Consider the following 26,793-nt stretch of genomic DNA (forward strand, 5'->3'; position numbering starts at 1 on the left):
TAGAATTTACAGTCTTACAACACTCTGGTGAGAAGCACTGATGTATGCAAGTCAATAAAATAAAAAAATTGTCCTTGGAAAGTGTTGTTTAATAAATGTTAACTTGGAATAAAATTCTCGGAGTATTCACTACACCAATGATACTTTGTTTACTGAAGAATGTTTGTGATGACAAGCAAAAAACTAAATAACTTTGAGAAGAAAAAAGTTGTTCTCTTTACCCCCACAAAACGTACCGAAAAAGAAGCAAAACCATAGTCCTAAAACTGAGGCACGGACCGTAGCGTGGTTATCTGTATTGTTACAGCTCTAGTAAACACAATTATAGATATGAACAAAATGACAGTTGTCAACTGTTAGCATATATTACTTCAATCAAACATGGCAGAAATGTCTGTCACACGATACTGCAGTAGTTAACAGTAGAAATGCAACGGTACTCTGTATAACCCTGCACAGGACATTCCAACTTAATTTAAAAAAATAAAAGTGTGATATTAATGGAGATCGGTGAAATTTAAAAAATTAACTGTGATTTGACTGATGGGTTCCCACTTCTCTGTGAGCGCTTTGAGTATCTAACAATAGAAAAGCGCGATATAAATCTAATTCATTATTATTATTTATTATTGTTTGTACGTACGCACCAAACAAGAGTTCAGAGTATTCGGCCTTCTTGGATACCTTGCATGGGGTATTGTATGGGGCGCCGGCAGGGGATTCCATAGTCTTGCTGGGGGACTTCAACGCGCACGTGGGCAATGACAGTGATACTTGGACTGGCCTGATTGGGAGGAACGGTCTCCCTGATCTGAACCTGAGTGGTGGATTGTTATTGGACTTCTGTGCTAGTTACGGACTTGCGATAACAAACACCATGTTCAAGCATAAGGATGCTCATAGGTGTACCTGGCACCAGAGCACCGTAGGCCAAAGATCAATGATCGATTTTGTAATCGTATCAGCTGATCTGAGGCCGTATGTTTTGGACACTCGGGTGAAGAGAGGGGCTGAACTGTCAACTGATCACCATCTGGTGGTGAATTTGGTCAGATGGCGGGGGAACCTCTGGACAGACCTGGCAAACCCAAGCGTGTAGTGCGGGTGAACTGGGAACGTTTGGAGGAGTCCTCTGTCCGGAAGGACTTCAACTCCCACCTCCGGCGGGACTTCTCTGCCATCCCTGTGGAGGTTGGGGGCATTGAACAGGAATGGGCAATGTTCAAAGCCTCTATTGCTAAAGCTGCAGCTGCGAGCTGTGGCCAGAAGGTCTTAGGTGCCTCAAGGGGCGGTAACCCTCAAACACCCTGGTGGACAGCGGTGGTCAGGTAAGCCGTCTGACTGAAGAAGGAGTCCTACGGGGTATGTTATCCCAGGGGACTACGGAGGCAGTTGCAAGGTACCGACAGGCCCGAAGGGCAGCGGCCGTGGCTGTGGACGAGGCTAAGCAGAGGGTCTGGGAGCAGTTCGGGGAATCAATCAATCAATCAATCAATGTTTATTTATATAGCCCTAAATCACAAGTGTCTCAAAGGGCTGTACAAGCCACAACGACATCCTCGGTACAGAGCCCACATCCATGGAGAAGGACTATCGGGCGGCACCAAAGCTGTTCTGGAAGACCATACGGCACCTCAGGAGGGGGAAGCGGGGAACCATCCAAGCTGTGTACGGCAGGGATGGGACTTTGCTGACTTCAAGTGAGGAAGTCGTAGGGCGTTGGAAAGAGCACTTTGAGGAACTCCTGAACCCAACTACATAAGACACACCCTCCCTGACAGGAGCATAGCCTGAGGATGATGGGGGATCGACGTCGATCTCTCGGAGTGAAGTCACTGAGGTAGTTAGACAACTTCACAGTGGCAAAGCTCCGGGGGTTGACGAGATCTGTCCAGAAATGCTGAAGGCTCTGGGTGTTGAGGGGCTGTCTTGGTTGATACGCCTTTTCAACATTGCGTGGAAGTCTGGGACAGTGCCGAGGGAGTGGCAGACTGCGGTGGTGTTTCCCCTTTTCAAAAAGGGGGACCAGAGGGTGTGTGCTAATTACAGGGGTATCACACTACTCAGCCTCCCTGGGAAAGTTTACGCCAAGGTACTGGAAAGGAGGGTCCGACCGATAGTCGAACCTCAGATTCAAGAGGAGCAATGTGGATTCCGTCCTGGTCGTGGAACAACTGACCAGCTCTTTACTCTTGCGGGAATCCTGGAGAAGGCCTGGATGTATGCCTATCCAGTCTACATGTGCTTTTTGGATTTGTAGAAGGCGTATGACCGGGTCCCCCGGGAGATCTTGTGGGAGGTGCTGAGGGAGTACGGAGTGAGGGGAACCCTGCTGAGGGACATCCAATCTCTGTACAACCCAAGCAAGAGTTGTGTCTGGGTGCTTGGATGTAAGTCGGATCCGTTTCAAGGGGGGGGTTGGTCTCCGCCAGGGCTGCGCTCTGTCACCTATCCTGTTAGTGATTTTCATGGACAGGATTTCTAGGCAGAGTCGTGGCCATGGCGAAGAGGGTATACGTCTCGGGGGGCTTAAGGTTGCGTCACTGCTTTTTGCAGATGATGTGGTCCTGATGGCACCTTCGGTTCGTGACCTTCAGCTCTCACTGGATCGGTTTGCAGCCGAGTATTCAGCGGCTGGAATGAGGATCAGCATCTCCAAATCTGAGGCCATGGTTCTCAGCAGGAAACAGATGGTTTGTACAGTCCAGGTAGAGGACGAGACTCTGTCCCAGGTGGAGGAGTTTAAGTATCTCTGGGTCTTGTTCACGAGTGAGGGAAAGATGGAGAAGGAAATCAGCCGGAGAATCGGAGCAGCTGGGGCAGTATTGCAGTCTCTCTGCCGCACTGTTGTGACGAAACGAGAGCTGAGCCAGAAGGCAAAGCTCTCGGTCTACCGAGCTATCTATATTCCTACTCTCACCTATGGTCATGAAGTGTGGGTCATGACTGAAAGAATAAGATCGTGGGTACAAGCGGCCAAAATGAGTTTCCTCAGAAGGGTGGCTGGCATCTCCCTTAGAGATGGGTGACTGAACTTCTCACCCTGAGAGAGACTCGGAGTAGAGCCGCTGCTCCTTCGCTTGGAAAGGAGTCAGCTTAGGTGGTTCAGGCATCTTGTGCGGATGCCTCACGGGCGTCTCCCTAGGGAGGTCCTCGTTGCACGTCCCACTGGGAGGAGACCCCGTGGCAGGCCAAGGACCAGATGGGGGGATTACATCTCCTCTCTGGCCTGGGAACGCTTTGGGATTCCCCAGGAGGAAGTTGCTAATGTTGCTCTGGAGAGGGAAGTCTGGGGGTCTCTGCTGGAGCTGTTGCCCCCGCGACCCGATTCTGGATAAGCGGTTGAAGATGGATGGATGGATGGATAACTGTGATTTATTTTTTTGCCATATCGCCCAGCTCTTGTTACACCCCTAATACTGGCTGTTGCTTGTTTGACTGGTCAGACTGCTCAGACCACATTTTTTTGGAATTTTTAAAAATGGCAACTGAAATTCTACTTTATTCTTACAATAGTTATTCTTACAGCGTATATACCACATGAAATAAATGTAGTTTACACTACAGTGACATTACTATATAAGAACGTCCAACAATACATTGTATTTGGCTGATTTAGTGTGACAAAAACGAATCAGAAGTGCTAATAACGGATATTATAGAAGCAGAGCAGCCATCTTTGAGACAAACTCGGGGGTGGTGAAAGTGCTCCGACTTTCCGAGTAGGAAAGCCGACCTCAAGGGGCGTTCCATTTAATATTCCGACTCTGAACTTGGAAATTCCTTTTTCCCAGTACAAATGGAACACATCATTATAAAAGTAAAAAAAAAAGTTTGCTCCAGAAAAATCGCTAGTTAAAAATATCTGCCAGCTCATGTACACCAGCACTGACCTGTGATGGTAGCGTGGACATTGTGCTTCTCAATCAGCAGGTATCTGGGGCTCTCTGGGAACCATGGCAACAGCATCAACTGGATAATTGTGGGTACCACTAGCACAGATAGGAACAGAGGCCAGTGTTCTTCCTGTGAGACATAAATTGCACACAGAAGCGTAATTTAAGACACAACCATTAGGTAATGTTATCATGTCACTTTCAGCCACTCAGCTTCACATTAATATGTGCCTGACAGAAATATTAATACCGGTATACATATAGGAGTTAAGACAAACACATGTCATTCATGTTTGGTTGACATGTTAATGTACCATTGTGTACCTTTCCTAAAAGTTCATTTAATCCAAGGACTTGGGCAATGAAGACACCAAGTCCGATGAAGATGCTTGGCACCAACCCCAAAAAGCCCCGCAGGTTCTTGGGTGCAATCTCGCCCAGGTACATGGGAACTACACTTAAAGAGATACCTGCAATAAAAACAAAGAAAGATAATGTTTAAATTGTACCCGGTCGGCCATTTATAAACATCATAATTAAGAATGTTGATTACAACATAATTAAAATACAAACATCTTCATTGGTTAGTCGTATTGGTTGTAACATATCTTGAATAATTAATCAACACAATTAAAAAAATAATTAAACTATTAATGAACACCAAGTATGGTGTTCATTTATTATTACATAAAATACACATGTCCATTAATTTCAATATGCATAAATGAACACCAAGTATGGTGTTCATTTATTATTCCATAAAATAGTTGAATTAATTTCTTAATTGTGTTGATGAATTCTTGAAGATATGCTACAACCAATACGACTATTGAAATGCAAATGATGCATGTGTTTGGAAATAGATGATCGACTTAAACATTTTAGATGAAAGAGACATATGGATTGATATTTGGAAAAATGCCAATAAACTCTTTAGAAGCATTAAAGATAAGCTGACTCAATTTAAGATCTTGAATAGATTGTATTGTACATCTTCTCAGCTGTTTAAAATCGGTGTAGTAGATAGCAAGTTATGTATGAAGTGTCGGGCAGCCGAGGCAACTCTTGTTTATTTATTGTGGGAATGTCAGAGAATAAAAGAGTTATGGTTGAAAACAACAAAAGAAGCAAATTTAAAAAATGGATCCGATGTTCTCCCCGTGACTGTGTGGGTTCCCTCCGGGTACTCCAGCTTCCTCCCACCGCCAAAAACATGCACCTGGGGATAGGTTGATTGGCAACACTAAATTGGCCCTGGTGTGTGAATGTGAGTGTGAATGTTGTTTGTCTTTCTGTGTTGGCCCTGCGATGAGGTGGCGACTTGTCCAGGGTCCGCCTTCCGGCCGAATGCAGCTGAGATAGGCTCTAGCACCCCCCACGACCCCAAAAGGGACAAGTGGTAGAAAATGGATGGATGGATCCCATATTCCAATATATGACTCATTATTACATTCCTTAATATAAACATCCCAATGACACTGCAAACTTGTATTCTTGGGGATCTCCATCAATTTAGTAACGTGTCATCAAAGAGTAAAAATGCATTTCTTTCAATATGCATAATAACAAAAAGGGTAATATTAAAAAAATGGATAGATGTTGATAGTCCAACACATACTAACTGGTACACACAAGCTATGGAGATGATATCAGTAGAAAAAACGGTGTCAGAGTTTGTAGGTGACAAACCCCAAGATGCAGAGAAGGCGGCAGGCATTGTGAGAGAAAACTTTTTAATTTAATTTAATTTAATACTATAGCATAAAAAACAAACAAAAGGGTACAAACAAAAGGCGCGCACAAGGCGGAGAACAAACTTGGCTATGAACTAAAATAGCAAAAAGGCTAACTGTCGACAAGAAACAAAAACACTTAATGTGACACGAAGGAACTATGACATGAGCAGAGTGAACAAAAGTAGACAGAGCTACAATGACAAGTATTATGACAGGTAGTAGTGACAATAATCCAGCACTGACTGGAGAGGAAGGCAGGTTCAAATAGCAGCTGGCTGATTGACACCAGGTGTGGCCAGGAGCCAATCAGCCACAGCTGAGGGGACAAAGCACTCAGGGAGATAATCAGGAAGAAACCAAAATAAGAGCGCTGACAGGAAACAAAGACAGGAAAAACCAAAACATAACTGAACTGTTAGTGACAAACCTGACAATAGCCCCCCTTCCCATAACGGATACCAGACGTTTTTAAACAAACCCCCCCCCCCAAAAAAAACAGTCCAAAGTCACGGGAGGGTGGAGGGAGGACAAGGAGGTGGGCCACCAGGACAAGTGTCCCCGCAACCAGCGGGGAAGAGTTAGGTGGCGACGGCGAATTGAACGTCGCCGCAATTGGCCAGGCGGCTCGACCGCCGGCGTGGGAGGACCCATCGGAGACGATGGTGTCGCCCTCTACTGGCCCACCGGAGAGGATGGTGGTGGCGCCCTCTGCTGGCCCACCGGAGAGGATGGTGGTGGCGCCCTCTGCTGGCCCACCTGAGAGGATGGTGGTGCCGTAGGTTGTAGACCCACCGGAGTGCATGGTGGTGCCGTAGGTTGTAGACCAACCATAGTGCATGGTGGTGCCGTAGGTTGTAGACCCACCGGAGTGCATGGTGGTGCCGCAGGTTGTAGACCCACCGGAATGCATGGTGGTGCAGCAGGTTGTAGACCCACCGGAATGCATGGTGGCGTCTGCTGGCCCACCGGAGTGCATGGTGGCGTCTGCCGGCCCACCGGAGTGCATGGTGGCGTCTGCCGGCCCACCGGAGTGCATTGTGGCGCCGTAGGTTGCAGACCCGAAGGAGATGATGGTGGCGTCTGTTGCAGACCCCTCAGAGATGGCGCCGTCTGTTGCAGACCCCTCGGAGATGGTGCCGTCTCTTGCAGACCCACTGGGGCGAGAAGTAGCTGTGCCTCCCCAGCTGCACAGCTACTCATAGCCCCCCCCCCAAGGGACGGATCCCAGACGTCCCCAGATAGGCCCACAGACGACAGGGGTGGGTGGGAGAGGGCTTGAAAAGCGGCCGGACTTCTCTTCAAATTAGCCATTAATTCCAAAGCTTTGTTAAGCCTCTCCGCCATGGACATCTCTGCGAGGTGCGAATTTGGCTGGATTATTATGTCAGAGTTTGTAGGTGACGAACCCCAAGATGCAGAGAAGGCGGCAGGCATTGTGCGAGAAAACATGATTTAATTTAACACTATAGCAACAAAAACAAACAAAAAGGTACAAACAAAAGGCGCGCACTAGTGATGGGTCCGGCAACACCGATGCATCGGCGCATGCGTCGAGCTCATAGAGCGAAACCCTGTGTCGGTGCGCGTACCGCTTTTAGAAAGTCATGTGACCGATCATGAGCTGTTTTGGTCACGTGACCGATACGCGAACTGTGTCGCACTCCCGCCTCCTCTGTGCCCTGTGAGCAATGTTCCCTCTAAGGTGCGCGCCTGCGCAATTGCGCACTGCTCATGCGTCCTCTGCGCACAGCAAATATATGCCGCGCACCAAATCAAACCCATCTGAATTCTAAACAAAATAAACACATTTATTCTGTGTAATTTTGCAATGCAACTCTGAGTGACAGTGACAACAAGCGGCCCTAACGGTGTTCGTCAACACCGTTCAATTATTGTAACTTCTATCGAGATGCTTCGAGGACAGGAATTATATCGATCACTTTATTGAGCAAAACTGTTTATATTCGGCCATAACCACACCAAAAACATGAGTAAAAAACTTTTATCTCGAAAAACTAGTCATTTTCTGCCGTACAAACCAGGCCAAAACCAACTTGTCATCTGTCACCAACACACATAGCACTAAGCCACTGGTGCGTTTATGGCCACACAAAAAGTCAGACAACTCAAACACCACACAAAGTTACACTATGATTCCTCAGTCATACGTGTGCTTATTCTACTGTCATTTATAATTAATGTTAATTTATTTATATTAATCATGGAATGCTGTTACTAGAGAAAGTTACAGGAATGCACACTTCATCCTATGCTTACATTTCATTGTGCAACATGAGGATGTTTAAGGGGAACTAAATGTGATCTCTGAAAGGGGTACAAATGATTTCCAAAGCAGGACCCCCACCCAGACATATTGTACAATACTAATCCATAGTTTATGAAAAACAAGATTTCTTTTATTTTCATTACAAGTGGGCCAAATCACTAATATTCCAAAATAACCTCATGAAAATGACTCCTCTCATTTGAGTGTTATTATAAAAGATTGGTTTGAAACAGGTGTGCTGCTGGTATTGCCACATGTGATGTTGCTCACATGTGCTCCACTGAATGTTCAGGGAGTTTTTGTGTTTGTTCAGACACATGAACAATTAGAGGGAACATTGCCTGTGAGCGGGTCTTTTCTACAGCCGGATAAATAATAACTAAGAGAAATCATCTAAAATTCAATACGTTGGAAAAACTGTTTTTTTTAAATAAAAATGTGTAAAAAAAATAAAATAAAAATTCCCAGTCCACAAGCATCCTCATTCACAACACGTTCTCTTAGTTTTCCATGTTATGATACATGTTCACATTATTTATTGACTGTATCTAAAAAAGATAAAAATATATTTTTATTTAAATGAAGATATGAAATAATCCTAAATGAAATACAATCACTTGGTTTATATTATTGTATATACTAGGTCATAAAATCAGTGTCAGTTGAGTCGGTCCATAGGTTGCCTGTAGGGATTTTTAATGTCCAGCAGATGTCAGTATTTAGTGGCACAGTATCATCACAGTATCAATACAGTTTTGCAATGTGTCGAAACGCTTAATGACGCCTCATCAACCCATCACTAGCGCGCACAAGGCGGAGAACAAACTTGGCTATGAACTAAAATAGCACAAAGGCTAACTGTCGACAAGAAACAAAAACGCTTAATGTGACACGAAGGAACTATGACATGAGCAGAGTGAACAAAAGTAGACAGAGCTACAACGACAAGTATTATGACAGGTAGTAGTGACAATAATCCAGCACTGACTGGAGAGGAAGGCAGGTTCAAATAGCAGCTGGCTGATTGACACCAGGTGTGGCCAGGTGCCAATCAGCCACAGCTGAGGGGACAAAGCACTCAGGGAGATAATCAGGAAGAAACCAAAATAAGAGCGCTGACAGGAAACAAAGACAGGAAAAACCAAAACATAACTGAACTGTCAGTGACAAACCTGACAAACTCCATTTACCGTAGTTTAGATAATAATGAGTCATATATTGGAATATGGGATCCATTTTTTAAATGTGTTTTAACTATTAAATGAACCAAAAATATGACTTATTTTATCTTTGTGAAAATATTGGACACAGTGTGTTGTCGAGCTTATGAGATGCGATGCAAGTGTAAGCCACTGTGACACTATTGTTCTTTTATTTTATTTTATTTTTTTTATAAATGTCTGTAATGATAATGTCAATGAGGGATTTTTAATCACTGCGATGTTGAAATTGTTACTAATATTGATACTGTAGATACTATTCATTTTTGTTTCACTACTTATAGATTGTTCTGTGCCATGTTTGTGTGTCCTCTCAATTGCTCTGTTTATTGCTATTCTGAATGTTGCTGGGTCGGGTTTGGTTTTGGAATTGGATTGCATTATTATGGTATTGCTGTGTATTGTTTTGTTGGATTGATTAATAAAAAATGTATAAAAATAAATAAATAAATAAATATAATAAAAATAATTCAACACAAGATTTATTTGTCAGATAACAGAAACAGCATGCAAAAACACCATTCTACATTTGTTTTTACATTTCACATATAATTTATTAAAATTACATCTAATACTGTTTTCAAACTACACCAGTTGTATTGTAGCATCAGCACAGCTAGTGCTTCTTTAGTTTACCCTCCTGTAATCATATGAACAGTCCATATTTGTTATAACACTGAAATAAATGTTTTGAGTTATATATATATATATATATATATATATATATATATATATATATATATATATATATATATATATATAGACAGAGAGAGAGAGAGAGAAAGAGAGGGAGAGAGAGAGAGAGAGAGATGTCAAATAATATTTATTTAAATCAGATAAATAATTTTTTAATATTGATTAATCATAGTAAATTTGCTTGCAACAATTTTAATAATTTAAAAAAATACTCCAATATTTTAACAAAAATGCCATTTTATTGTCAGAATGTCAAACAAAAATGTAAAATGTTTACTAAATATACTGTATATAATTAATTTTGCTCAAAACGTGGTAACAGTATTATCTAAGGTCTAATCGGGGTGTATTTTGAAGGGAGCTCACCAATCAGTCTCCTGATTTATCAATGCACTGACCCGATCACTGACCGTATAACAACCCACACCGCCTTTCAGGTAACCATCCACGGTTAAAGTAAAAAAAAACGTGTGAGGAAAACATCATTTGGTTCATTAATCTGTGTGTACATATGATTATTGTGATCATGTTTTGTGATCAATCATATGAGTTAACGTGTAACATTTTGACAGCCTAATATACAAACCCCGTTTCCATATGAGTTGGGAAATTGTGTTAGATGTAAATATAAACGGAATACAATGATTTGCAAATCCTTTTCAGCCCATATTCAATTGAATGCACTACAAAGACAAGATAGTTGATGTTCAAACTCATAAACTTAATTTTTATTTTGCAAATAATAATTAACTTAGAATTTCTTGGCTGCAACACGTGCCAAAGTAGTTGGGAAAGGGCATGTTCACCACTGTGTTACATGGCCTTTCCTTTTAACAACACTCAGTAAACATTTGGGAACCGAGGAGACACATTTTTTAAGCTTCTCAGGTGGAATTATTTCCCATTCTTGCTTGATGTACAGCTTAAGTTGTTCAACAGTCCGGGGGTCTCCGTTGTGCTATTTTAGGCTTCATAATGCGCCACACATTTTCAATGGGAGACAGGTCTGGACTACAGGCAGGCCAGTCTAGTACCCGCACTGTTTTACTATGAGCCACGTTGATGTAACACGTGGCTTGGCATTGTCTTGCTGAAATAAGCAGGGGTGTCCATGATAACGTTGCTTGGATGGCAACATATGTTGCTCCAAAACCTGTATGTACCTTTCAGCATTAATGGCGCCTTCACAGATGTGTAAGTTACCCATGTCTTGGGCACTAATACACCCCCATACCATGACAGATGCTGGCTTTTCAACTTTGCACCTATAACAATCCGGATGGTTCTTTTCCTCTTTGGTCCGGAGGACACGACGTCCACAGTTTCCAAAAACAATTTGAAATGTGGACTCGTCAGACCACAGAACACTTTTCCACTTTGTATCAGTCCATCTTAGATGAGCTCAGGCCCAGCGAAGCCGACGGTGTTTCTGGGTGTTGTTGATAAACGGTTTTCGCCTTGCATAGGAGAGTTTTAACTTGCACTTACAGATGTAGCGACCAACTGTAGTTACTGACAGTGGGTTTCTGAAGTGTTCCTGAGCCCATGTGGTGATATTCTTTACACACTGATGTCGCTTGTTGATGCAGTACAGCCTGAGGGATCGAAGGTCACGGGCTTAGCTGCTTACGTGCAGTGATTTCTCCAGATTCTCTGAACCCTTTGATGATATTACGGACCGTAGATGGTGAAATCCCTAATTTCCTTGCAATAGCTGGTTGAGAAAGGTTTTTCTTAAACTGTTCAACAATTGCTCACGCATTTGTTGACGTTCAAAAGTTTGGGGTCACCCAAACAATTTTGTGGAATAGATTCATTTCTACGAACAAGAATAGACTGTGGAGTTTCAGATGAAAGTTCTCTTTTTCTGGCCATTTTGAGCGTTTAATTGACCCCACAAATGTGATGCTCCAGAAACTCAATCTGCTCTACGGAAGGTCAGTTTTGTAGCTTCTGTAACGAGCTAAACTGTTTTCAGATGTGTGAACATGATTGCACAAGGGTTTTCTAATCATCAATTAGCCTTCTGAGCCAATGAGCAAACACATTGTACCATTAGAACACTGGAGTGATAGTTTCTGGAAATGGGCCTCTGCAATGTAGATATTGCACCAAAAACCAGACATTTACAGCTAGAATAGTCATTTACCACATTAGCAATGTATAGAGTGTATTTCTTTAAAGTTAAGACTAGTTTAAAGTTATCTTCATTGAAAAGTACAGTGCTTTTCCTTCAAAAATAAGGACATTTAAATGTGACCCCAAACTTTTGAACGGTAGTGTATATATATATGATTTTTCTTTTATCAGATCAATCACACTCTTAAGCTTTGATTAATCATGTTTAAACATATGTTATTACTTGCTTGCATATATAAAATGTGCTTAACAAAATACCTCAATATTTGGACACAAATGCAATTTTGTTGTTATTAATTTGCCTAAAACTTGATGACAGTAAGTAAAGAATTAAAAGCACATTTTGAAAGTATTTGCAATAATATAGCAAACAAGATACAGATAGTAAACACACCCATTAACAACTTGACATAGTGGACCTTTGACATCAGCATTTACTCTTCCTTTAAACAAGAAAAAGACACATCATACAATGATATTTGCATCCTTTAGATGCATTAAAATAAACTGAGTCGATTAAACATCTTTAATTGTATTTTACACCCTCTTAATCGTTAAACATGTCCAATTCAGACCCTTGAGGTAATGGGTCCCATTTTTATAGTCTTTGGAATGACTCGGCCGGGGTTTGAACTCACAACCTACCGATCTCAGGGCAGACATTCAAACCACTAGGCCACTGAATGTGTTGTATGTGTGTCTGTTAAGGACTACACGCCTACAGTCATCAAAGTTTGGGCCCCCAGTACCGTTTTATTTGCCGTATGGAGGCAGAACTTTTCACACTTTTAAACGACCTCTTGTATGCCGTTTGAAAGTCGCAGTTGAAGAAAAGAAACACACAGACAGACGTAGCAATGTATCTATGCCCGCAAAGATATTGAGTTCATTTTCACTTACCAGTCGACTGATTGACTTCCTACTATCATTTAGTTTCTCAGGACATCAAATTCAATGCTTTTTAAAGTCATTTAAGGCGTTCATTTATGCAAAATTCATTTAATGCTTTTTAATGCCCTGCAAAAAACCTGCCTGTGCTTTGTTTTGAGATACTGTTTTGAACTTGTTGTGGCCAATAATGAGAAAGTTTGTCGCTGCAATTACCTCTGTTTTATCTGAAGTTCCATTTGAGTGTGTTTTGAAGTGAAATTGGCCACCTCTCATCACTCATCTTTGCACCGTCTAACAATAGGCACTGACTTTTGCGTTTATTTGATTCACTCATGATAACGAGGTAATATTTTTTATTAATCGCATGCGTTGACGTTGACAGTACATGTACAAAACTAGTGAAGTTGGCACGTTGTGTAAATCGTAAATAAAAACAGAATACAATGATTTGCAAATACTTTTCAACCTATATTCAATTGAATAGACTGCAAAGACCAAAAACTTAACGTTCCAATTGGAAAACGTTATTTTTTGCAAATATTAGCACATTTAGAATTTCATGCCTGCAACATGTTTAAAAAAACTGACACAAGTGGCAAAAAGACAGAGAAAGTTGAGGAATGCTCATCAAACAGTTAGCAGGTGAACAGGCTAATTGGGAACAGGTGGGTGCCAGGATTGAGTATAAGAGTAGCTTCCATAAAATGCTCAGTCACTCACAAACAAGGATGGGGCGAGGGTCACCACTTTGTGAACAAATGTGTGAGAAAATTGTCGAACAGTTTAAGAACAACATTTCTCAATGAGCTATTGCAAGGAATTTAGGTATTTCACCATCTACGGTCCGTAATATCATCAAAAAGTTCAGAGAATCTGGAGAAATCACTGCACGGAAGCAGCAATGCCCGTGACCTTCGATCCCTCAAGCGGTACTGCATCAACAACCAACATCAGAGTGCAAAGGGTATCACCACATAGGCTCAGTTCAGAAAACCACTGTCAGTAACTACACTTGGTCCCTACATCTGTAAGTGCAAGTAAAAGTCTACTATGCAAAGCGAAAGCCATTTATCAACAACACCCAGAAACGCCGCCGGCTTCGCTGGACCCGAGCTCATCTAAGATGGACTGATGCAAAGTGGAAAAGTGTTCTGTGGTCTGACAAGTCCACATTTCAAATTGTTTTTGGAAACTGAACGTCATGTCCTCCGGTACAAAGAGGAAAAGAACCATCCGGATTGTTATAGGCGCGAAGTTCAAAAGCCAGCATCTGTGATGGTATGGGGGTGTATTAGTGACCAAGGCATGGGTAACTTACACATCTGTGAAGGCACCATTAATGCTGAAAGGTACATACAGTTTTTGGAGCAACATATGTTGCCATCCAAGCAACGTTATCATGGACGCCCCTGCTTATTTCAGCAAGACAATGCCAAGCCACGTGTTACAACAGCGTGGCTTCATAGTAACTAGACCGGCCTGCCTGTAGTCCAGACCTGTCTCCCATTGAAAATGTGTGGCGCATTATGAAGCGTAAAATACCACAACGGAGACCCCCGGACTGTTGAACAACTTAAGTTGTACATCAAGCAAGAATGGGAAAGAATTGCACCTGAAAAGCTTCAAAAATGGGTCTCCTCAGTTCCCAAACATTTACTGAGTGTTGTTAAAAGGAAAAACCAGGTAACACAGTGGTAAAAGTGCCCCTGTGCCAACTTTTTGCAATGTGTTGCTGCCATTAAATTCTAAGTTAATGATTATTTGTCTCTGCTGCGTTTGAGGCTAACTTTCATGCGTCATGCAAATCTGCCAATTATTTGACCAGTATTTTCTTTAGGATAGCAGAATTAAGATTTTGTTCAGCCCTGTACTTTCTAGACTTCCAAACTCTCAGAAATTATTCTCTGTGATGGAGCATGACAACGCTGAAACATTTTACGAAAACGTGCTTGCACTTTAGTGTATGATTTCTTAGAGGAATAACTGTATTTTCATTGGCTGACCTAGACATGTTGGAAATACTATTGCTCCAATATTTCATGCACATAGTCTACATGTATACCCTACAAATGATAAAAAATCATAACTTTTATTGATTTATGTATTCTTTTTGATCATTTGTGTAACATTGACGAGCAAATAAGCTCAAACTGCCTTACTACAGAAGGTCAAATCATATACAAAGGCCCATCAATCACTTTAGAAACAGTCGTGAATGCACTGATAACATCTTGCTGAGACTACTGTAATTCTCTCTATTTTAGCATTAACCAGTCCTCCACTTGCCGTTTACAGCTAATGCAAAATGCAGCTTCACCCCTGCTCACAGGAACAAGAAAAAAAGACCACATTACTGCCCAGTTTCTTTCCAATGGCTGCCTGTTGTTATTAGAATTCAGTTTAAGATGTTTGTGTTCTTAATTCACTTCACGGGCTGCTTCCACAGTATTTATCTGACTTATAGTACGTATTTTGCACACCCTCGTCAGAACTCTAAGCTCTCTGACCAGAGCTTTTTAAACTGCCCAAGGTCAAGACTGATGACCAGAGGTGACATAGCTTTTGCAGTAGCAGGCCCTAAACTCTGGAATGCTTTCCCTTTGAATTTCAAATCTGCTGCCTCTCTTGAGAATTTTAATTCTTCTTTAAGAACACACTCATCTGCATAGGCATTTAAAACAAGCTGAGCTGGACACATTTATGGACATTTTTATGTTTTTATTTATAATGTTTTATTATTTTTATGACAATTATTTATTTGATTTGTAGTGTGTGTAGTCCTATTTTAGTTTTTACTATATTATCGATTGGTTTGTTTAGCTGTCTTTTATAATGTTCTGTACTTATTGTGATTTGTATCCTATTTTTTTAACCTGTTTTTAATCTGCACAACACTTTGGTGGCAGTCGTGGCTGTTTTTAAGGTGTTATAAATAAACAAACCTTGACCTTCAAAGATTTGTGGGCTCAGTTTTTTGGGTGACCTTGTACTAAATAAACTAAATAAAAACATATTTCTAACGTTTATGTTATGTTTATGTTATGTTGATGTTTATGTTGTCTGTTGACACAAAATGGTGCAGTGTTAATATCTTTGTAAGGCGGCAAATTTTGAAAATCAGCAGGGGAACAAACATGTATTTCCCAAGTGTCTGTGAAAAGGTGTGTGAAGGAGTGCTTACCTGAGTGAATACCTGTGATGAAACGACCCAGTATGACCATCTCAGGTGAACCACAACTTCTGCTAAAGACCATGAGTGAGCTAGCAATAACAACTAACACTGTAGTTTTTACCACCGTGCCTTTCCTGAAACGACACCACAAACATCAAGTACAGAAATAGTTATAAGGAAAATATTATTCAGAGCATGTGAATCGGAAATGCATGAAATAAAGTCAAGACACAGACAAATAACCCACAGACAAGAATAAACTGTGAAGCAGCATGTATAATGTTTGACTTCAGAATGCAGGAGACAGGAGGTAACATGCAGGTAAAAGTCCTTTAATATTAGCACAAAGGTGTGCAGCAGGGCAAGCTGTGCAAGTTCAGCAAACCAAGTATAAATGACAAATGTAAAACTTGTAGTAACAAAACTTGCCGTTTCCAACAGTTGGCAACTATGACAATTCTCGAGAGACAATCCTCCAGCCCTGACTGCAGTACAGGCTGACATAATATAGCTCTCTGATTAGCGACCAGAAGCAGGTGTGTCTCCTGATCACCAAACAGAGGCAAGTGCGGGAGACAGGTTGTAACACAAAGTTGAGAAAAAATTTAACAATTCAACAGTGAAAAGTCCAGACACAAATCCAAGACCTTGGGATGCTCTTATAATCTGACTAATTTAAACCGCTTTTGTAAGAAAAGTGGGCAAATTTTAATATTGCTACCCACCGACTGACTAACAAAATGAAAAGATGCTTTAACAAAGTATGACATAAAGGTTCTCACATAATTACTTGGACTTGTTTCTTGAAAGTGTGTTAACCCCCAGAGAATCAAAGTCTTGGGGAAATTAAGCTAAATGATGGTATATCACATAAAATACATGTTTTTTGTAAAATACTACTTGTTCATGTCTAAGAGTTTTATCCTAAAGGATTTGCCTATTTGAAAATAAGTCATTCTTCCTTAAGTCATCGCAGTGTCCCCAATAAATATTTCCTGTCTACGCAAGCTCTTTCTTCTCTAAATATTTGGGAGCCTGATCAAGAAACAACTTGCCAACAATCTCAAGACTCACAACATCGTTCGGCAGTTTGGTTTCAGATCTGGACATGGTTAAATTATGGCTTTTTTTTAAGTTATTGAGCAACTTGATAAGTGCCCATCATAACATAAATTGTTGTGCTGATGTTTTCTATTGACTTGGAGGTAATGGCTTTTGACTGTGAGGACCGTGGCCTGTGAAGACCGCGGCCTGGACAGGCTAAGATTAATTGGTGACTCTAAGAGCTGTCCAGCATGGTTCAATAGGTAATAATTTGATAAGCCCGCTTACTATAAAACCTCCATCATTCATCTCTGCTTAAAGGGTAACTGCACTTTTTTTAAAATATTGCCTTTTGTTCACAATCCTTGTAAGAGACAAGAAGACAAAAGTTGTTTGGGTTTTTTCTTTTGCTTTCTAACATATACAATTGTCTCGTTCTTGATGGCTTGCAATGCAGCTTATGGGAGCAATCAATTCTACCACAAAATCACTTTAAAAATGCATTCAAAAACCGTCAACAATACTTCATTTGCATTCCGTAACCTGTATAATAACCAAACTGTAGCGACATTGTTATTGTAAGAGAAAACACTGAGAAACTCTTTTTGTAGCGTACTAACACATCGGCGTGCTTCGGTATTAGCCGTAGAAGCTAACTACGGCAAGAGATAAGCTAGCTTCTACGTCAGCACGAAACGCGTTTGAGTTTGTAATCCACAACACAATGCAATAATATAACAATCTGCACTGAATGAAAAACATTAACAATCATATTACAGTATCTGTGAAGTATTAGCCAAAGTTTCATGTTTTGTTTGTACACGGCGAGCCAACCAGCATACTGTGGTTGTAATAACACGCATGACGTGCTGCGTTTATCATGATCGTATTATAGTGACTGTTTGGTCCAGCTGGCCAGGGACGTTTTTTCCGGTTAATTATGAGTGAGCAAAAATTCAGATTCAAAAAGATAAGGTTGTGAATCCTCGTTTCAAAAATTGGCGTTTTTGTTGTTTCTAACTGAATCCGCCGTGATTGGGTGATTTCCATCTGGAAGTGGTTGTTGCCAGAAGTCAGACGTGCGTTGCTATGGAAACGGAAATAAGTGCGTAGAATAATTAGTTCCGGCAATGATTAAAATAGGGTAAATATTTAACATATTGTTATGAAGGTGTTTGTTACTACATTAAATATAGACTTGCAGTTTGTATAAAAAACGTTGATGGAGGGTTTTGAAGTTGTTTCAGAGGGCTTTGGAAGATGCGGCTATTGGCAGTCACAATTGTAGCCTTTAAAATCCACCCCAAAAAAGACAGGTGTGTTCTTGTCTCTCATAATGATTGTGAACGGGAAAAAAAAGTATAGTTCCCCTTTAACTGGCCCACAATCCACGTTCACTCAATGCACCTGTTCATATACAAAACTCTGAATTGTTCAAATCCTTCATACTGTCAGTCACTTCTTAATATTAACTCCTTCACAACCATCAGTCTGCAACTTCATTAACCTCCTAATCCCAAAATCTCATTCTGTTCAGTGACCAGAAGCAGGTGAATCTGCAAATCGCCAATCAGAGACAGGTGCGGGAGACAGCGCTCAGGAGCCAGGCAAAAAGTGGAACAGAAATTAGAGTGCTGGACAGAAAATAACAGTAAATTAAGGAAGATAATTTAAAACTAAGGACACACAAGAATTTCGTATGACGTGACAGGTTGTGACAGTATCCTCTGCCCCAAAAAACAGACACCAGACGTTTTAATCCCAACAGCAATAAAAGACTGAAAAATAAAGAAGGATGGAGGGGGGATTTAAGAAAGGGTTGCCAAAGCCGTGCGTGTCCACAACCAGCGGGGACGAGTCAGGTGGCAGCGGCGACTGGAAATGCGCCGCAGCTGGCGAGGAGGATAATGGAACGCGCATGATAGCTGCCTCAGTAGCATTTTTCAACCTCCTAATCCCCAAATCTCATCCAGTTTCCTGCTGAAGATGACTGGAATCTTCTTTAGCAGACCCTAAGTCTCAATTGTCCCAATCTGCCCCTTTGGAAAGCTCTGTAAAAATAATTCACAATCATTGCACTTGCTTTTTATCTACCTGGCCTTTGACCTCCTGTTTTTTGTCATGTTTAGTTTTGTTATGTTCTCGACATGACTTTGTTGTACTTCTGTCTTTAAATACCAAAATGTTCTCAATTGTCCTACCAAGTTAGATTGATAACATATTTGCTGAGTTTTTGTTTGATTGCAAACATGGAGAGGAGGTTGTGTGGATGTAAGCGTCACACAGCTCATTCAAAATGATGGCATTCCCAGTCAGTAGTAAAGATAGTTAATTAAACGTTAGTTTCACTTTCTCTAATCTGCTCATTTCAATGTTATTTCAACTACATACACAACACTACTTTTTTAATGAATATTGTTGTGGGTAATGGGTTCATGTTTTCATGGGTGTAAGCATTCATAGGATTTATGCATCCATGTGTTCATGAGTTCATGTGTGCATGAGTTAATGTGCTAATGGTTTCATTTGTTCATATGTCAATGGCTTCATGTGTTTGTGAGCAGCTCGTCTCGAGCCCCTCCAAGCCGACCCACAGCCAGTTGCGCCACACCACCGCAAGGGAAATGCCAGCTAGCGTCAGGAAGAGTGGGTTCATGTGTGCATGGGTTCATGTATTCATGGGTTCAAGTGTTAACATGTTCATGGGGTCATGAAGTTGTGTGTTCATATGTCATGGATTTATGTGTTCATATGGTCATGCGTTCATAAAATCCAGTATGAATGTGTTTATGCACACATGGGTTCTGTTCATGTGTTCATAGGGGCATGCGTTCAAGGATTCATGTGTTCATAAGGTCATGCGTTCATGGATTCATATTTCAATGGATTAATGTGTTGTTAGTGTCATGCGGTCATGATTTTCTGTGTTCATGGGATCATGTATTCATGAATTTATTGGTTCATGTGTTCATATGGTCATGCATTGATGGATTCATGTGTTTGTATGTCCATATGTTTATGGATTAATGTGTTCATAGGGTCGTGCACTCATGTTTTCCTGTGTTCACGGGGTCAGATGTTCATGGATTCATGTGTTTTTTGTTTCATGTGTTCATATGGTCATGCATTGATGGAATCATGTGTTCATAGGGTCATGCATTGATGGATTAATGTTTTAATGGATTCACGTGTTCATAGAGCCTTGCGTTTATGGAATTGTGTGTTCATGTATTGTAGTAGAACTGTCTGATGTTTTATGTCATTGCAGGTGACTTTTAGTGAAACATAGTGCTTGACTTTTGGTTGGACATTGTATGAATAATTTCTTATTATGAAAGTATGTGCAAAAAGAATAAATCTTTACCTGCCAAAGCGAGTGACCAGCACACCCACAATGAGAGAACCAAGAAGACCACCGATGGCGAAAATGGACACTGTGAATGAATACATGAGTGTCAGCGCCTCCCCACTGAGTCCTTCTCCATAGCGGCTCAAGGCGGTTTTGTTGTAGAAGTTCTTGATGTACTAAAGCAAGAGAGAGGAAGTGGTTTTAGTATTAGTTTGAGATACTGACAAACAAATCAATTTCCAGATTTGGGCGGAATCCCCATCGGATCTGTCCATGCCTCGTCTGCATGAAGCAGAGCTCCGTATGTCACTGAAAAGTGCAGATTCTAACCATTGGAATAATTTCTATAGTTTGAAAATATCCAGCGGGCTGGATTGAAATTTGATTTATGTTGTATTATGCGCAGGTAGACCAATTAACTGCCTTTTTTTATGCTGTTTTGCAGCATAACAAAAAAATGCAGCACATTTTTTCCACACTGAATTTTTCAGCACTGATTTATTTACACCAATTTTTTTTCTCACTGAATGTTTTACACTGAATTGTTCAGCACTGAATTATTAACACCAATTTTTTTTCAACACTGAATGTTTTACACTGAATGTTTCACAATTAATTTTTGTACACTGAATTTTTGTACACTGAAATTTTAAACACATGCTGTGGGGGGCGTGGCCTGCGGGCCTGCAGCGACCGGCTTTGAGATCAGCGGCAGGTGCGTAGATGACACAGCTGAGAGTGTTTGTCTGATCACCTGTCGCTCTGTTAAATGCAGCAGCCGGGAAGGAGAGTAGAGAGAGTTGTTGGTGGATGGCGGAGCACGACGAGAGAGCGAGACTGACAGACAGACCAAAGACACTTGCTGAAAAGCACGGAAAAGACTTTATTGGTGAAATAAAACAGTGTCTAAAAACCTGAAAAGGAGCGGTGATGTCTACACTTGGTGGTCCGAAGAACCCGGAAGCAAGAGACTTCCACACATGCATTTTGCTATAATTTTTTTTTTACAATAAAATTGTCAGCATAATTTGATGTAAAAAAAATCAGTTCACAAAATTCAAATGCAAAAAATTCAGTTCCATCAATTCAGTGTTAAAAAAAGTTTTTGTAATAAAGACACAAATTAACCTCCATAGAAGAGCTGTTTCTTGTTGAGCAGCGCCTTTATCACGGCACACAGGGCCCCTCCCACCGCCCCATCCCTCCACCCCTGTTCTCCCTCTGTCTGTCTATATATATATATATATATATATATATATATATATATATATATATATATATATATATATATATATATATATATATATATATACACACAGATACAGCCTGGCCCCCGGACAGAATTGTTTAACCCAACGCGGCCCCCGAGACAAAAAGTTTAAATTTATGTATATATATATACATAATTAAATATATATAATTAAATATATATATATAAATATATATATATATATATATATATATATATATAAATATATATATATATATATATATATATATATATATATATATATATATATATATATATATATATATATATATATATATATATATTTTTTTTTTTATTTTTTTTTTTTTTTCAATAGACCCATAATAAATTCATAAAAGAACCAAACTTCATGAATGTTTTTTGTAATCAACGATATGTACTCCAATCACTCTATCACAAAAAAATAAGAGTTGTAGAAATTATTGGAAACACAAGACAGTCATGACATTATGTCCTTCACAAGTGTATGTAAACTTTTGACCACGACTGTATATGTGACCTCCATGAAGAACATTTTGATTTTGATGTATTTAAAAAATACATTACTCTGTTGATAACTATTGAAATCTAACATGAAACTGAATATTTTGATTAGCCTATTAAACCCTACGCCATTTTGTTAGCGAAGTCAAACAAATGTTTTTATTTTGATAAAAAACGATCCTCCTCAATTGTGATAGAGTGATTGGAGCACATACTTGTTGATCACAGAAAACATTCATGAAGTTTGGTTCTTTTATGAATATATTATGGGTCTATTGAAAATGCACCCCCCGCGACCCCAAAAGGGACAAGTGGTAGAAAATGGATTGATGCATGAAACTGTGACTAAATCTGCTGGGTCAAAAGTATACATACAGCAATGTTAATATTTGGTTACACGTCCCTGGCAAGTTTCACTGCAATAAGGTGCTTTTGGTTAACCAGATAATGGACAAGTGGCTTATCCAATCACATACAATGATTTTTTTTTACAAGGCCCCGCCTTCTGAAATATATCTCCTATTGAGAAGTCTCAGATCCTTGTGTGGAGCTCAGCGAACTACAGGGATCTAGCGAGAGTCAGGTTAGCTTTTAATAGCCATCCACAAGCTTCTGGCAAGCTTCTGGTTGAATTTTTGACCACTCCTCTTGACAAAATTGGTGCAGTTCAGCTAAATTTGTTGGTTTTCTGACATGGACTTGTTTCTTCAGCATTGTCCACACGTTTAAGTCAGGACTTTGGGAAGGCCATTCTAAAACCTTAATTGTAGCCTGATTTAGCCATGCCTTTACCACTTTTGGCGTGTGTTTGGGGTCATTGTCCTGTTGGAACACCTAACTGCACCCAAGACCCAACCTGATTTTAGGTTGTCCTGAAGAATTTGGAGGTAATCCTCCTTTTTCATTGTCCCATTTACTCTCTGTAAAGCATCAGTTCCATTGGCAGCAAAACAGTCCCAGAGCATAATACTACCACCACCATGCTTGACGGTACAGATGGTGTTCCTGGGATTAAAGGCATCACCTTTTCTCCTCCAAACATACTTTATTGTGGCCAAACAGCTCAATTTTTGTTTCATCTGACATCACATGGACAAAGATAAGACCTTCTGGAGGAAAGTTCTGTGGTCAGATGAAACAAAAATGTAGCTGTTTGGCAACAATACCCAGCAATATGTTTGGAGGAGAACAGGTGAGGCCTTTAATCCCAGGAACACCATCCCTACCGTCAAGCATGGTGGTGGTAGTATTATGCTCTGGGCCTATTTTGCTGCCAATGGAACTGGTGCTTTACAGAGAGTAAATGTGACAATGAAAAAGGAGGATTACCTCCAAATTCTTCAGGACAACTTAAAATCATCACCCCGGAGGTTGGGTCTTGGGCACAGTTGGTTGTTCTAACAGGACAATGACCCCAAACACACGTCAAAAGTGGTAAAGGAATGGCTAAATCAGGCTGGAATTAAGATTTTAGAATGGCCTTCTCAAAGTCCTGAGTTAAACATGTGGACAATGCTGAAGAAACAAGTCCATGTCAGAAAACCAACAAATTTAGCTGAACTGCACCAATTTTGTCAAGAGGAGTGGTCAAAAATTCAACCAGAAGCTTGCCAGAAGCTAGTGGATGGCTACCAAAAGCGCTTTATTGCAGTGATACTTGCCAAAGGACATGTAACCAAATATTAACATTGTTGTATGTATACTTTTGACCCAGCAGATTTGGTCACATTTTTAGTAGACCAATAATACATTCATAAAATAACCAAACTTCATGAATGTTTTTAAAAAAGTACGTGCTCCAATAACTCTATCACAAAAAAACAAGAGTTGTAGAAATAATTGGAAACTCTTTTTTTATTTTTTTTTATTTTTTTTAATGGGAAACTCAAGACAGCCATGATATTATGTTCTTTACAAGTGTATGTAAACTTCTGACCACGACTGTAATTTGTTTGCAGCTCTATAATACATGATAAATAATAATAGAACATATCACAGTATGTCTTACCACAGCTGGAGAGTTGACCACGGCCAGGTTGTATCCATAAAGCATGGAACTCCCAAAGGAAGTTAGAAATGCCACGGCCAGCAGCGAGCCAGTCAGATGCTGCGTACACGTGGGAAAACAAATACACTGAGTCAGAAAGGACCACTTCAAATTGCTAAATATGATTATAGTTCATGAAATACAAGAACACTAATGCAAGACCAGACTAAAAGCATTTTAACCCATAAAACCCCAAAACTTATACTTTACCAGTGGTCTATATAGCAGTGGCATGTCCATACTTTTTTTAAGGGGTGGCACGGGGGTGGGGGAGTGGAGAATTATCCGGACTGTAAGCTGCACTGACTACATTTTAGAAGAAAAAAATATTTTTCCATGTGTTAGCTATATAGCGGTATAAGCCTCAGATGTATACGTTTTGAAAAGAGTTATTTACACAGACAAATTGCGTAAATGTAAATACCTTAATTGTTTCCAAACGGTGTCTGTAACTCGGCATTCAAAATGCTGATCAAATAAAACAGAAGTTTTACGATTCTGTTTTTAGTTTTTTAAATATGCATTTCTTATTTACCAAGGCGGAAGAAAAAGTAGTTCCCATCAATCACGTTTCATTGAGACAAGATCAAATGATTTAGTTGCTTTACACTGTGTTCCTGTTTAATTATGTAAATGATCTCAAATACCAAACGTTTGATTTGAATATTGATATTAGAGCATAAAGATCTGGTATTGATGGTATCAATATTTAAGTAACGATCCACACTTCACGAGTGGACAAGCAAATTTAGCACATTTTTTGTGTTACTCATGCTGCTCACAGAGCCTCAAACAGCATCACATGCTTTTATTATTTTATTGTATTGGCATTTAAAAAATATATATATTTTTTCTATCCAGATTCCAAACCGACCACAACTCCTCGCAGAATCTGAACCGTGCCCCGAAGCGAAGGCTTCATCCGTCATTATTTCTAGCTCCTCCCCTACATGAAGAAAGCCTTGACACGCACTATGCGGAAACACCCCCTGCATTACTCCACACACACGCCTTGAAGCATCGACACATCACATCACTCCATTAAGCAAACTACTGCCAACCGCACAATTTTTGCATTTTGACCCATTATGTTTGTATGCTTCAAATCCTTCCGCCTCTGAGTGGGGTAGCCTATCTGATTCTGATTCTTGGGGTGCCACCCGAGGCCACCCCCAGACATGCCACTGCTGTACAGAACTCTTTAAGTTAAAGATTGTTGAGGAAACATTTAGGAGCCTCTGTCATTTCATCGGTGTAACATTTGGTAAAATATAAAATGCTTAACTTTGAAAATTCTATTCAGCTGTTTCATTTATAAAGTTCTTCATGGACTAGCCCCACCACCATTCTCCACATACATTAATTACACTGAGGACTGACATTTTGGCACCAAAGCCTCCTCCAGAAGAGACTTTGATGAAAAACAACCTTTGGACAAACAGTTCTGTCAGTCCAAATACGTAATTTCTGGATTTCTGGAACAGACTTCCCAGTAATATAATAGCATGTCCCACTTTTTACACTTTTAAAAAGCATCTTAAATTGTTTCTTATAAACTTACAGTCATGTCGTCACTTTAACTAATGTTTCAATATGTTGTGTCTGTGTTTTTGACATTATAATGTTTTATTGTCCTTTGGTGTTTGTGTTTTTATGTCTGGGACTACAGATGTAAATCACCAAATATGCTATAATGTGGCCCATTTACAATCTGTAAATCAGATTGTTCATCAATGTGCATTGTCCTGAATAAAAAAATTAAAAATTAAGGAGTTGTTGTCATGTGATGCTCATGTGACAATCCCAGATATTTCCCAAAATGACCGCCTATCAGGTAAGCTTCAGTAATTCATTTGAAAAATCATATATTTTTTTTTTTTTACCATTAAACATTATTTTAAATTCATATAACAATGGTAATGTTTCAATAGTGTGTAAACTATTACAATTAATCTGTTTTTATTATATATAAATAGTTGATTTATATAGGCTAGTAAGGTTGATATAAATCAACTATTTATAAATACACATTAGTAGGCTAAATGAACCTCTTTAACATGTTTTTATTATATTTCTTCAATAAATTCATAGAATCAAAGCTAGCAAAATATCACAATTAACAAAATGGCAGTGCATAGGTAAATTGGCCCTTTTCCAAATTATTTTAAAGTCCATTTAAATCCATGTAACAACAATTAAATAATTATAAATATTTAATTAATATTTATAAATACTTAATACTAACAAAAAGTACAATATGACTGTTATTATATTTCTTCAATCGATTCATAAATAAAACAAGTTAGCAAAATATCACTATTAGTATTAAAATTCTTATAAAAAGTCTGACGTGACGTTTTTGTGACGATGGAAAAAATGGTAATAAAATACTTGATAAATGTTACTATTTAAATGATTTTACTCGATATAAAACATATTTTCTCTACATATAAAGTACATTTGCACTACATTGATAAGGGTAAATAATAAGTGTCATATGTAACTCCACTTTAACTTGATTATTTTGGGTTAAACATCATTGAAGATTCATCCATCCATCCGT

The 26,793-nt window shown here is 39.7% G+C and overlaps 1 protein-coding gene across 1 annotated transcript in view; it reads right to left on the reverse strand.

Annotated features, from left to right (window-relative positions):
• Positions 1–26,793, reverse strand: part of slc2a15a (solute carrier family 2 member 15a) — a 154,600-nt gene that overhangs the window by 83,550 nt on the left and 44,257 nt on the right. The window contains exons 2-6 of the mRNA XM_062058896.1: positions 24,192–24,290; positions 20,446–20,606; positions 16,047–16,171; positions 4,221–4,366; positions 3,894–4,026 (exon numbers count right to left, since the gene is read on the reverse strand). Of these exons, the coding sequence (XP_061914880.1) occupies positions 3,894–4,026; positions 4,221–4,366; positions 16,047–16,171; positions 20,446–20,606; positions 24,192–24,290 (664 nt within the window). The remainder of the gene's footprint in view (positions 1–3,893; positions 4,027–4,220; positions 4,367–16,046; positions 16,172–20,445; positions 20,607–24,191; positions 24,291–26,793) is intronic.

This window comes from Entelurus aequoreus, linkage group LG09, assembly GCF_033978785.1.
Source record: "Entelurus aequoreus isolate RoL-2023_Sb linkage group LG09, RoL_Eaeq_v1.1, whole genome shotgun sequence".
NCBI classification, from domain to species: domain Eukaryota; kingdom Metazoa; phylum Chordata; class Actinopteri; order Syngnathiformes; family Syngnathidae; genus Entelurus; species Entelurus aequoreus.